Source organism: Diabrotica virgifera, chromosome 7 (assembly GCF_917563875.1).
Source record: "Diabrotica virgifera virgifera chromosome 7, PGI_DIABVI_V3a".
Classification (NCBI taxonomy): Eukaryota; Metazoa; Arthropoda; class Insecta; order Coleoptera; family Chrysomelidae; genus Diabrotica; species Diabrotica virgifera.
Window position 1 is genome coordinate 212,101,357 of NC_065449.1, and position 14,689 is coordinate 212,116,045.

A 14,689-nucleotide genomic window follows, 5' to 3' on the forward strand; every position below is an offset into this window, starting at 1 on the left:
ATTTTTCACGAATTTTCTTACAAATCTAGGACTCCTTAGAACTCCCTAGAACCGTTTAACCTTCCTGCCGAGTACCGAAAAAGTATTGATTGCATTTGAGTATTAAAACTTTTTAAAGGCAGGACTCAGAAAATCACGGAATCAGGGTGAAGATTTTCCGCAGAATTTTCCAAGCGACAAGTATACTTAAACATTAGGAGACGTCATGCCAATATTTTTTTGATCATTTTGAAATAAATATGTTTAATTTATTTAGTTGGCAGGACCCAGAAAATCATGAAAATTTCATTATTTTCCTTACATGTTTGTATACAATATACTCCGTTAGCCCGTTTGCAACCCTCCTGCCCAAAAAATTTTTGTTCATAAAGTCGATAGTATCCTGTCATTCTACTGATATGGCAGGACTCAGAAATTCATCGCAAAACCCTATTTTTATTTTTTGGGAAAATCTAGTTTTTACAGGAAAATGTCACAGGAAATTTGTGGATGTTTCCACAGATTGGTAAGTACTTCGTCTACCCTTCCAGTACTGCAAAAGGCAGGACTGAGAAAATCGTGGCTGAACTTCTGTATAATATCTCCCGGTCTATATTTCCAATGACGATGATGATGATTGAATAACTTTTAAAAGCTGTTTTGTCTAATATTACTTATTGTAAGCTAAGAATAAATACACAATTTTCATTTTTTTTTCAATACCTTGTTATTTCCTAAATATCTTAAATCCAGATCAGGTGGTTTTAATTTTAGCACTTCCAAAAGACTAAGATTTTTGTACGTCAATAAAAACTGATAATGTAATTTGTAAAACATTAGACATTTTCTTCAAGTTGTATCTTAATTACTTTTTTTTTAAATAAAACTCTATGATTTCTGAGTTTAACCATTTAATGGATTTAAGAGATTTTGGAAAGAATAGCTCTCCAATTATACCCCAAAATGGCCCTTTACTGGCCTAAAGAAAATTTCCCTTTCTCCCTGAAGGCTTTATAACTAAAAGCATAAAGGTAATAAAAATTATTTTTAGGGTCGGTAACGGATCTGGTGAAGTCTACCAAAGGGCAGTCCTTAAAAGAGGAGTGGATAGCGTACATTTGTCGGGAAATACTCAGGGGATTGTCCTATTTACATACGAATAAGGTCATACACAGAGATATTAAAGGCCAGAATGTTTTACTAACTGACAACGCTGAAGTTAAATTAGGTAAGTGATCTCTTGTTTGTTTCTAAATATTAGCTGGGGAATATTTTCGGGAATTGTTGGGTGAGTCGTGGGTCCATGCTACAAATGAGTTTTATGTAGTAAAAAGTAAATCTCAGGAATTTTTTGTTCATACTAGACATAATTTAATAATTTCAGTATACAAATGGACAATACTTTCGACTCTGCATCAACTGGACAAAACCTCGAAGATATCCAGTTCAAACTATCATGAAGATGTTCAAACTTAATAGACCTTGGGCCCACTATTAAAAAAATTATTACCTCCCTCATGAGAGTTTTTTTATTCAGTTATTCATGTTGAGTCAGACAACTTTTCTATTTCGAAAAATTTTCGAAAAAATCTCATGATGCAGCAGAGGAGAATGTCTCTTATAGTTTGCCAGTGAAAACAATTAGTAATACCAAATACTTACATTTTATAAACACTACCCAAGAAGGTTATGAACATGGACTAGTCCAAACAAATCGACTAAATGTAATGTAAAAGCTATGCCTGGAGGATACTGTGGATCAGATCATGAGCTGCTAAAAATGAACTTCAAGCTCAAATTCCACACAACTATAGTTTATTTTACAACCAAGAGGAGTAAACTAAAAAGACAGATTCACACCCAAGAAAGTCACTAGAAATATCACCAAATACATCTTCTTTTTTGGTTGATCATGTCGGCCCTCAATGGTAATCCATAAATATTATATTATATTAATACGTCACTAAAGAGTTCTAAAAACAACTGATATTTATATAAAAGCATGTACTAAAAATTTAAAAATTAAGGAATAACACAGAAAACACAAAAAATCGCCGATATAACTTAATTAACCCGTGAAATGCCACCAATCAATGTGTCGAAATTTGATAAATGTCATTAGTGTCAAAATTTTATAACAGTGGAGTAAACTTGCCTGTGGTTGGACTAATTACAAACAAGCATTACAGCGCGGTAAATTTGAATCACTCTTCTTGGTTTAAAAACAAACCATAGAAAAATATAATAAACAAAGCAACTAAGAACTGTAATGCGCGGAAGAATTCTATATGAAATTGATAAGCAAGGAAAAACCACCAATATTTGATGATACAAATAAAGCATGGAATGGAATGAAAAGCTGAATACATTTAACGGAAAAAGACTACACACCGCATAACATACAAAAGAACACATATTATTTAATGTAAGGGGAAATCTTTGAATTGGTGGAAGGAAGATTTATGCTACAACATACCACAAAAACAGCAGAGAGGAAATAACTCTCAGGAAATGGAGGAGCTAAGCAGGAAAAAACATGTGCATCAGAGATAAAAATGAATCATATAAATAACGTGTGTCAAGTCAAGAACTGTTTAACGATATAAGGAAGACGACGAGGAAGATCCCCAACAATATAGACATACCAAATGAAGACTCTGGTGACAGCTTTAGATATTTTTCTCTTACAATTTTGTTGCATTTGTTTATGCCATCATTGTTAAGGCAAAACACATATATTTACTTTATTAAATTATTACAGACAGACACAGCTAGTTCGATACTGATAATGATTGAATAGGAAAAGTTGATAAAAGCGTGAATCAAAACTGATTAAAACAACCTGAAACGGAAGTGGTTAGAGGTTATGTACTAACAAAGTTTTATATTTTCCACTATAAATTGTATACGGTTTCCAAGTGTGGCTATGGCTATATTAGTCATATAATGGACATAAAATTTCAGATAATAGGTAAAGAAAATGCTTTCAAACATTTTGGAAATATTTTAAACTCTAATCAGAATTTTAATTATAGTAGAAAGTATGATCCATATAGTTCCTCTCCCACTAACAAAATTGTCTATTGTCTCTTGGGTTTTTCTTTTTCAAAAAGTGTATAACGATCGTCCTCTATGAAATAAAGATCTAAAAGACCAGATCCAGTTATTTGCTTACCAATGTAATCCGTATTCTTCCTTAGGAAAGACTACTGCATGTTGCATTTCTGCCACACTTAATACAATATAGTTTTAATAATAATTGCAATATTAATTTAATATTAATTGCAATAGTTTTAATAATATTATGATGTGATTTTGAGGATATTAATTATTTAAAACACACTTATTAGTGGAGTCACTGAAGGTTTTCACCTCCGATTTCGTTGAACCTTCATAGGCTTTCATGAAAATTGGTGAGTAGTTAGAAGATACTTCAAGAAACAAAGGTGACATGATGCCAACTTGCGCTTTTACCCTGGGGATGGATGCCACCCCTTCTCGGGGGTGAAATTTTTTGTATTAAAAATAATACCAGAAATCGATAGAGGGGCAACTTCTAAGCAAAAATTTGTTAAATAAAGTTATTAACTAGTACGTTCTTTAACGGTAAAATATTGGAAAACCTCTAAATTTTAAAGAACCGCTTGGATTGACATGAAATTTGGTATATACATAGCTAACAAGTCAAAGAAAAAAAGTGATATTGTGCCGATATGTGCTTTTGCTCTGGGGGTGGTTTTAACTCCCTCTTGGGGGTGAAAAAATATTCGTCCAAAGTAAGTCCGGAAATGGATAAACTGACTAATTTTAAGTAACTTTTGTTCTATAGAGTTTTTTCACTAAGTCATTACTTTTCGAGTTATTTGCCAGTGAATATGTTCATGTTTTCAACAAAATAACCACGCTTTTAGCGTGGTTATAAAAAAAATTTAAAAAAATGATGTATATATCACGTCTCTATACATAGTAGAAGCAGAGTTATAGCTAATGAAAAATCGTCGAATTCCAAATGGAATACTTTAACGTGAAATAACCAAAAATGAAGCACATCTCGGGGAAAACTCATTACAACTTATTTAAAGTGTTTAAAAGCTTAATTTTTGTTTTATAAAAAAATTTCTAGCATCAAAAGTAAACAAGTTACGCTCAAAATAAAGTTGGTCCCTTTTTTTGGTAAAAAATCGGGAAAATCACCCCCTAATTAGTATCTCAAATGAACTTAATCGTTACGACTTCACAAGTTTCTTGACTCGTGTATGTATTGTTTATATGATCTGTAAGTTTCATCGTTTCAAAGACCTTATTTTTGAAAGGGCTGTAGTTAAAAGGGGTAGAAAGAGTCACTGATCACGAATGTATGCAAATTTAGAAACAGCAAATCTTAATAAATTTTTGTCTAACAGAAAAACAAAAAAATACATGATATTCAGAAAAGTAATGCTGACTTTTTTTGTTTTTCGAGATTTTTGGTATCTCTAACAATTTTTAAGTTATTTTGAAAAAAAGCATATTTCTCAAAATTAAAATTTTTAAAAATTTTACTTTAAAACCAAATTTTTTCAAAAATAAGCACTTTGAATCGATGAAACTTAACAGATCATATAAACACAATATAAGAAAAATAATTTGTGAAGGCAACGGTTAATTTCATTTAAGTTGCTAATTAGGGGGTGGTCTTCCCGATTTTTTTTTGCCAAAACAAAAGGGACCAACTTTATTTTGAGCGTAACTTAAATTTAATGCTAGAACCTTTTTATAAAATCGGAAATAAAGATTTTTTTAAAAACTTTAAAAAAGTTAAAATGGGTTTTTCCCAAAAAGTGCTTAATTTTTTGGATATTTCACGTCGAAATATTCTATTTGAAATTTGGTGAATATGAATCTACTTTTCATTGGCTATAACTCTGGTTCTACGAGGTCCAGAGACCTAACGCGTACACCATTTTTTTACCTTTTTACAGGCTATATTTTTTCTAAGAAATACTTACTTTTTGAATTATTTGCGAAAAACCGTCTAAAAATGTGGTTATTTTGTTGAAAAATTAACATAGTCACTCGCAAATAACTCAAAAAGTGTTGACTTGGCGAAAAAGCTCTAGAACATAAGTTACTTATAATTAATCAGTTTACCCATTTCCGGACTTATTTTGGACATATATTTTTTCACCCCCAGAAAAAAAGCACACATCGGCACAATATCACTTTTTTTCTTTGAAATGTAAGCTATGCGTATACCAAATTTCATGTCAATCCAAGCGATTCTTTAAAATTTAGAGCAAAAACGGTGAAAGAATGTACTAAACATAAATCAATACTTTTTGAGTTATTAAACATCAAAGATTGTATTTTTTCTTAAAAAAAAATGCATGTTTTAAAGTTGTTTTTCACGTATTACTCAAAAACTGTAACCTTTTGTAAAAAAGCTATTATTACCAAAATCAAAGATAATAAAAAATTTAATACACTCCACACTTAAAGAACTAAACTAATGTTGTTTCAAAGTGAGTTATGGCTAATTGAATGTATATTTTCAATATTCAAGCTTACATAACGGAAAAACGATGCATTTTATATAATATACTTGTTAAGCACTTGTCAAAGTACTTTGGAATACCTATCAAATGAGCTCCAGTAGAAGTTAATAGCGTCAAAATTAGGCAAGTTATGATGAAAATAAGAGAACCCTTTCAATTTTTTTAGGTAGAAGTGAAAAATAAAACATACACCATTTCGACAAAAATTAAAGTTTGTAGTAATCCTCACAAGAATTAACATAGTTAATGATTTCAACAATTTTGACCGGATTAGAATGCATATTTTTGAAAAAAAAAAAAAGATATAATTTAAAAAAATCAGAATTTTTACAATTATCGTACTTTTCATTTTCTTTTGATAATAGCTCCATAAATACTCAATATACGTAAAAAATCATATATAACTAAATTTTAGTTTTTTCTGTTCCAAATACTTTATCCATTTTACCATTTCCGTAGAGTAAAAAATAACCGAGATAGAAACATTTAATATTTCAATTTTGCATTTTTAAAAAAGTAAGAGGTTTAAAAGACTAATTTTGACGTTTTTTAATAGCTCTTGGAATCAACTTTTAATTAGTTTTTAGGTGAACCTTATATCTTAAAAATTAACGGAGTTATTTACAAAAAAAAACAATAACATTTTTTGGAAAAATTTGTAAAAGATACATTTTAAAACATTTTTGGTGCATAAATTTTAATGCTATCAACTTGTTTGAGGGCTTATTTTTGATAGATTTTTCTATAAACTTTGACAAATGTTTAATAAGTTTATGTTATAAGATGCACCATTTTCCCGGTATTTAAGCTTGAATATTTAGATTTGGGTACTCGACGAAAGAAATATACATTCAATTACCTATAACTCACTTTTAGTTAACATTGAAAGGTTTTTCTAGTAAGGAGTTTATTTGATTTTTTATTAGCCTCAATTTTGATAATTATAACTTTTTTGCAAGAACTTATAGTTTTTGAGATATTTATGAAAAATCGGTTAAAAACATACATTTTTCTCACGAAAAATTAAAATCTTTGATTTTCAATAACTCAAAAAATTTTGATTTATTTTAATAAATTTATATAACAAATTTTGCTTATAATTTGTCCCTCTATTGTGGGGTTATTTTTAATAAAATAATTTTCACCCACGAGAAGGGGTGGCATCCACCCCCAGGGTAAAAGCGCAAGTTGACACCATGTCACCTTTGTTTCTTGAGATATCCTCTAACCACTCACCAATTTTCATGCAAATCGATGGAGGTTCAACGAAATCGGAGGTAATAGCTCATATCCACCTTCAGTGACTGCACTATATTCAAGATTAACAAGATTTAGAAGATAAGAACACTATTCCGTATTCTACTGCAAAAATGCAAAAACATTTTTGTCCGTCAACATTTTTCTCATGTTTTCCACTTATTGGCTTCCAATCAGACTGAAAAATATAATGATGATTCTATATTTATGACCATTTCCAATTGATGCAAAAATTTCTCGGTGTTGATATTTTTAAGTAATCCACACAATTTTGGACACACTAAATGCTACTCTCAAAACTCATTCAGATGCGTTAAATGTACAGATCTTCACGAGACAAAGGAATACTCTCACAAAATAAAGGAAAAAAGGAAAATTTGTCAACTGCGGTGCCGATCATCCTGCAAACGATAGAGGATGCCACTAAACGTAACGAATGAGTGCCAAAAAAACTGACTATATTATCTTGCTAACGGAAAGACTCGCCTTCACATTTTTTGTGAGTCGATTCGAAGATCAGTCCATTGTTTTACCGTGCTTCGGAAGGCACGTAAAGCCGTCGGTCCCTCTGGGCCACTATGCATCGATACTAGTTACTTAAAGATGTAATTGGTACCGGAACAATCCGAAAAGATATAGCCGGAAAAAATTCCTTACGATATAATTACGATTACTCCATTGTTTTGACTATTTTTTCGTTTTATCGAAATCTGTTACATTTAATCAATCCCTCCTCCTAAGTGCCTTCTCTATTGAGGTTGGCGGTCAATATGGCAAATTTCTCTCTGGGCTTGATGGATTAAGTCATTCCCTGTTGTGTGGGTCCAATCTCTGATGTTTTGGAGCCAGGATTTTTTCTTTCTTACTATACCCCTTTTACCTTCGATTTTGCCTTCTAATATTACCTGGAGCTGCTCAAATTCCCTATGGCGCATTATGTGTCCTAGATATGACGTCTTTCTAATTTTGATTGTGTTGACCAGATGAGGACGTGTGTTCATTATTTCCAGTACTTCTTCATTTGTAGTTTTGCTGGTCCAGCTTATTCTTAGCATTCGGCGGTACATCCACATTTCGAATGAATTCAGTTTGTTGACGTCATACTGTTTTAATGTCCAGGTCTCACAGCCATATAGTAATAGAGACCACACATAACACTTTAGTGTTCTCAATATTATTCAGATGTTCAATATTATTATTATTATTTAGCTCATGAAGCCAGATGCTATTTCAATGCGTCTTCTAATTTCTTTTGAGTGGTCTAGCTGACTGTTTAGCTCTCTGCCCAGGTATATGAAGCTTTGGGAACTCTGAAGGGTGATACCATTGATTTGTATGTTGGGTGTAATTTGTTCATGGGCGTTCTTGTGGAATACCATGATTTTGGTTTTGGAAAGATTAATATCCAAGCCCAGTCTGTGACTTTCTTCTGATAGTATGTTCATCAATATTTTTAGTTGGTCTTCTGTTTCCGCTAATACTACGGTGTCATCGGAATATCTTACATTGTTAATGATAATTCCATTGACTCTGGCACCTTCAGGGCGATCTTCAAGAGAAGCTCTGATGGTATGTTCAGCATAGACGTTAAATAGTAAAGGGGACAGAATGCACCCTTGGCGCACTCCTCGTTCTATGTTTACATAATTGGTATTTCCGTTGTCTGTTCGAACACATCCTGTGTGGTTCCAGTATGTATTGCTTATTATAGCTATGTCGTGTCCGTCCAGCCCTACTTCTTTTAGCACCTCAATTAAATTTTTCGTGTCTAATGCGGTCGAAGGCCTTTCTATAATCGACAAAGCACACATACAGCTGTTTTTGAACCTCGAGATACGTTTCTGCCATTAATGTCAATCCCATAATTGCTTCTCTGGTGCCTGTACCTTTTCTAAAACCATATTGAGAACGACTCAGGTATTCTTCACACTTATTGTGAATGCGGTTATAAATTACTCGCATAAAAATCTTAGCGGCATGACTTATTAGGGATACAGTTCGATGGTCTTTACATTTCCTTGCTTTTTGTTTTTTAGGAAGAGCTACATATGTGGATGTTAGCCAGTCATGTGGTAGAGTGCCATGTTCATATATAATGTTACAGAGGTAGGTTAATTTCCTGACAGCATCATCACTTAGGTGTTTAAAATGTTCGGCTGTTGTTAGATCTTCGCCGGGTGCCTTGTTGTTATTTGCGTCTTTTATTTCCCGCATAACTTCTTCGGTTAGAATATTTAGTTTTCCATCTGTATCTATTTGTAGGGGCTCTTCTGTTCTCTGATCACCAAACAAATCTTTAAGATATTGTTCCCATATTTCTTTCTGTTTTTCAGGGTTTAATTCAATTCCTTTTGGTTTTTCTTGTTTGTTACAATAATAAATGTTTGGGTTTCCATATTCCAGCTACTTCTTTAACCTTTTTGTGTAATTCTATCTTTATGCTTTGCACATCTTCTACATCTTTACATTTTTCTTTCATCCACTCTTCCTTATCTACTACATTTATCTTTCTCTCAATTTCGCTGTTGAGTTCTTTGTATCTTGTTAGGTTTTTGTTTTTTTACCATTCGTCTCATCTCCATAATTTGTAATATTTTGTTTGTCATCCATAATTTTCTTTGTTTACGGTTTTCGTTCTGTATATTTTGGTTTGCTGTTTCTAGAACAATATTTTTAATTTTTCCCCACATGTCTTCAATGTTTTCTTTTATTGTATTCTCTTTAGTGGGAGCTAATGACTCTCACTGCGTGTCTACCATGTCTTTATAATGTTTTTGTCCTTGGTCAGCACTACTCCATGCTATTCCCTGACTGGGTTTAGCCTTGTCTACTCTTTTAAGTTTTATTCTGACAGTTTCGACTACAGGATCGTGGTCTGAATTTATGTCACAGCTTGGGTACGTTTTTACATTTAGAATACCATTACGGAACCTTTTGTTAATTGTAATGTAGTCGATTTGATTCCTCACAATATTTCCTTCGCAATCTTGAGGAGACCTCCACGTATACAGACGTCTTTTAGGTAATTTAAATCATGTGTTAAGAACCACCAGGAGGTTGGTTCTCTTGGCAAAATTCAACAAAGCGTGTTCCTCGTTCGTTCTGGTTCCAATTTAAACAGTATGGACCGATGATCGATTCGACCTTTTCTGCTCCTACCTTCGCATTCCAATCTCCCATAAATATGTTGAATTTAATCAATAACAGTGGATTAGATCAATGAAAAAACGACTGAATTCAGTTTTATTTTGCTTCTTTCCTTATCAATTTCAGTATGTATTGTTTCAGTATATATTTCAGTATGTATGTATATAACTGACTAGAGATCTCGGACCGTGTATCCGAGTCTGTCACCTTAACATCGAGGGCATAAGCCAGGCAAAATGCCAAGTGCTGCAAAAAATCCTACACGATAACGACATTGACCTGGTTGCCATACAAGAGACCCCTACTGAAGACAAAGTCCAGCTTGATTTAAGGGGAAAGATACCTGGCTACGATTTACTGGGAGCCACCTATGATAAACATTACGGCGTCGCAACCTACATTCGCTGCAATATAGAAAATGGTTTCCTACTTTCTGCTTCCAATGAAAATAATATACATGAAGTAGTCACCAAGATTGGAGATATTACCGTAGTTAACATATACAAACCTCCAGCCACTACATGGAACCCAGAAGTGCTAAAGGCTCATCCACATCCTACTATATACATCGGCGACTTCAACAGCCACCACGAAATGTGGAAGTACACCACGAATGATGAAAATGGGGAGGCACTAGTAGAATGGTCCGAAGAGCAAAACACATATCTAGTTTTTGATGCCAAAGACAGAGGAACATTTAAATCAGCTGCATGGAGAAAAGAATATAACCCAGACCTATGTTTTGTCTCAAAAGATACCAATGACAGACCACTAACAACTGCGAGAAGTGTCCTTGCAGACTTCCCACATACTCAACATCGTCCGGTGCTTATCACCATCGGAATATCAATTCCAATAATTAGATCATATCCTCGACCCAGGTGGAATCTTAGAAAAGCAAACTGGAAGAAGTTCTCTGAACAACTAGACCGGACCTTGAGCTGGGTCCCTCCAACCAGCAAACATTATGAGAGGTTTGTGGGCGCAGTAATAAGCACTGCCAAGAAAACCATCCCTAGGGGGTATCGCAAAGAATATGTGCCTGGATGGACTGAAACATGTGAAGACTTATACACGAAGTTTCTCGAAAATGGTGACCGAGAAATAGCCGATGAGCTTTTACACAACATCGATACAGCTAGACGCCAAAAATGGATAAAGACTGTCGAAAACCTTGACTTCAAAAAATCAAGCCGGCAGGCATGGTCCTTGTTGCGGAAAATTGGAGGAGCTAACCAGCTAGAATCCAGAGAGTCTAAAATGTCTCCTAACAAGGTTGCCTCCCATATAGTATCTCTATCCAGAGCTCCAGAGATCGAACACATACTACCAACGTGAAAAGAGACTTAAGGGCATTAAAACAAATGAACAGAACGAACTCCGAATATTCAGCAAGAATACTTATTTCTGAAATCACACATGCGCTGAAAGAAATGAAATCAGGTAAAGCACCTGGCTTTGATGGTATCCATCCAGAGTTCTTGATACACAGTGGTGCATACACGAAACAGTGGCTTGCAATGTTCTTTAATGATATACTTCAGTCAGGTAACATTCCTTTCTCACTTAAGCGAACAAAGATAATTGCAATTCCGAAACCGGGCAAATCAAACGATAAGCCAGAAAACTACCGCCCCATAGCTCTACTCAGCATGGTATATAAACTATTAGAAAAGCTTCTCCTCAACAGAATTAGTCACAGGATACTAGAAAATGTCCCCATTGAACAAGCTGGCTTCCGCCCTCATCGAAGCTGTACGGACCAAGTGCTGTCATTAACAACTTTTATAGAAGCTAGTTTTCAAAAGAAACAAAAGACAGCAACAGTATTTATAGATCTAACAGCAGCATATTATACTGTTTGGAGACAGGGATTAATATATAAACTGGCCCGCATTATCCCCTGCAGAAAGATAATTAACCTCATTGACAACATGCTGACCAACAGAGCCTTCCAGGTTATAATGGGAAAGGAGACGAGTAGACAGATGAAACTTAACAATGGTCTTCCACAGGGTTCTGTCCTTGCCCCTTTACTTTTCAGCCTCTATATTGCTGACATGCCTGAAACCGAATCTCGGAAGTTTGGATATGCTGACGACTGGACCCTTGCAACAAGCCACCAATCTTTAGAAACTACAGAAATCACTCTCACGAATGACTTATCCATCCTCAGCGAATACCTTAAGAAATGGAGACTACAGCCAAGTACTACAAAAACTGAAGTATCAGCTTATCATCTAAACAACAAGTTGGCAAACAGAGAATTGCGAGTGTATTTTAATAACAAGTTGTTAAAACACAATAAATACCCGAAATACCTTGGGGTTACTCTAGACAGAACGCTCACATTCAGAGAACACCTGACGAAAACAGCAGCAAAATTGAAAACACGCAACAATATAATACAGAAACTCTGCGGCACTACATGGGGGTCCACAGCATCAACATTAAGATCCTCTGCTCTTGGCCTGATATATCCGGTGGCAGAATACTGTGCTCCAGTGTGGCTAAATAGCAGGCTGGTCGACACCCAACTAAACCGTACTATGCGTATGATAACAGGCACAATTAAGCCCACCCCTACAATGTGGCTACCTACCCTTAGTAATATAGCACCACCCAACCTACGCCGCGAACATGCATTGGTTAAAGATTATAACAAAATAATGGACAGTCACCAGCTTCTAGTCCACAACGACATCCCCGATATTCTTGGAAACCGTCTCCGATCCAGGTTACCCCCTCTACAATCTGCTCAAGCGCTGCAGCAATCCAACTTTGACTTAAATACCCGATGGAGAGAAGATTGGGAAAGTAGGACAGATCCGCATTACCATAGTCTACCGGACATCATAGGGAAACCTTGCGAATTTGAACGTCCCCGTAAGATTTGGGCAGCCCTTAATCGAATTCGAACAAACTGTGGAAGATGCGCCGACTCCCTCCACAGATGGGGTAAACTCCCCTCGCCTTCTTGTGACTGCGGCGCTGCAAGACAGACGATCAGTCACATTGTTCAGGACTGCCCACGCAGAACATACACAGGCGACCCTATAGACTTTGTAATGGCAACCGAAGGGTCAATCGAATATATAAAAAAATTGGACATCTGTTTGTGATGCATTGTATAATGCATAAATCTAAATATATTCTGTGATATACTTAAGCCATAAGCTAAATAAATAAATCAGTATGTATTTTGAAATTTCAAACTTAGAGAATTCGAGTGAATTACTCATACACCCACATTTTCAATAATTCTCATTTCTAGTGGCATTGTGTGTTCTCGAGTAAAACGACGGTTCTGAAATTTAGCTCCTCATTAGGAACTGTCATTTTACTTACTGAAAACGTACAATATTATGAAATATTGTGCGAAGGATCTCAGAATTCATATATTCACCAAACAGTTTGTATGAAAACTTTCCATCATTAGAATGATTTATTATGTAATTGTGGGATCTAGCTCTTCCTTTAACTTATGTTTAAAATAATTGTATCATTCTTTGGAAACGGAATAAACAATGGGTGAATATTATACGAGGCTTCTTTGGAAAATTTTCTTAGTAGGTCACGTATTACCATAAAAAATAACAATCTCCATAATAATCCATTACAAGAATAGAAAACCGCTAAACGCCGTAAAAATGAGTGGCGCATACAATATTCCAGCCACAAAAGATCTGATATGAATATTACGTGGCGCGAAAATGTATTTTCATTTTGATGCAAAACAAAATTCTAGTTTTATTTTAAAAGATTTTTTCATAATATTTCCTAAATTTGAAGTAAACGCGCCACAAAAGAGTAACTTTGATACAGTTTGAATTTTGAAACTGTTTTGTGGCGCGTTTACTTAGCAAATATTATGGAAACATCTGTTAAAATAAAAGTAGAATTTTGTTTTACATCAAAATGAAAATACATTTTCTCGCCACGTAATATTCATATCAGATCTTTTGTAGCTGGAATATTGTATGCGCCACTCATTTTTAAGGCGTTTAGCGGTTTTTTATTCTTGTATCAAGAGTTTTTCAAAGTTATTTATAAATTAAATGTATGAAGTTGAATGCAATGTTCCTCTATTACTCGTTAAGCTTTATAAATGGTCACCTTTGTTGCATTATCTCCCAAATGATCTAGTGTCCATCGAATGTACACTAGATTTTTTCTATTCGAAATAGATTGAAAAAAAAAATATTGAGATGACCGGTAAATGAAGTCGGATTGCCCGTTGTCAGATCAAATATTTAGCGTCGTAATTACTACAACTACATAAACCATTTCGGGAATAATCGTTAATTGGATTATACTTTTGTAGCTTAATAACTTCTAAAAGGCTTAACCGATTTTGATCAGTAAACATGAGTTTGAAACGTATTTACCAGTAGTATCTGATGGATCTCAGGTTAAGTATGATAACTAAAGCTATTACAGGAATTATTGAGCTTGAGAAACCGTTTTTCCCGTAGGAAATAGATTTGATCATACTTATGAATCCTATAACTTAAAAATTCGAATTTTCGCGGATATGACGTATACACCGTTAGATTCGTCTAGAGTCCTTCTGCAAACGCTCAGTTATTGGCGCAATTCGTAGGTTGTTTTGAGTAATTGTCAAAAAACCAAAATTTCAAAGTATAGTTTTTCAGTTTTTCGGCTATACTGAGCCGTGTGTATGTCTGATCCTGACGGCTTAGACACCATTTGAAAGCTTAACTCAACACTATTGATTTGGTGTATTTGCGGTTCTCCTGTCTCTTCTTGAA

General features: G+C 34.4%; 1 protein-coding gene across 13 annotated transcripts in view; it reads left to right on the forward strand.

Annotated features, from left to right (window-relative positions):
• The window catches only part of LOC114340505 (serine/threonine-protein kinase mig-15), a 315,391-nt gene that overhangs the window by 119,658 nt on the left and 181,044 nt on the right, over positions 1 to 14,689 (forward strand). For all 13 annotated transcript variants that reach the window (XM_028291310.2, XM_028291254.2, XM_028291296.2 and 10 more), the window contains exon 4: positions 1,031 to 1,207. In XM_028291310.2, coding sequence (XP_028147111.1) covers positions 1,031 to 1,207 — 177 coding nt within the window. The remainder of the gene's footprint in view (positions 1 to 1,030; positions 1,208 to 14,689) is intronic.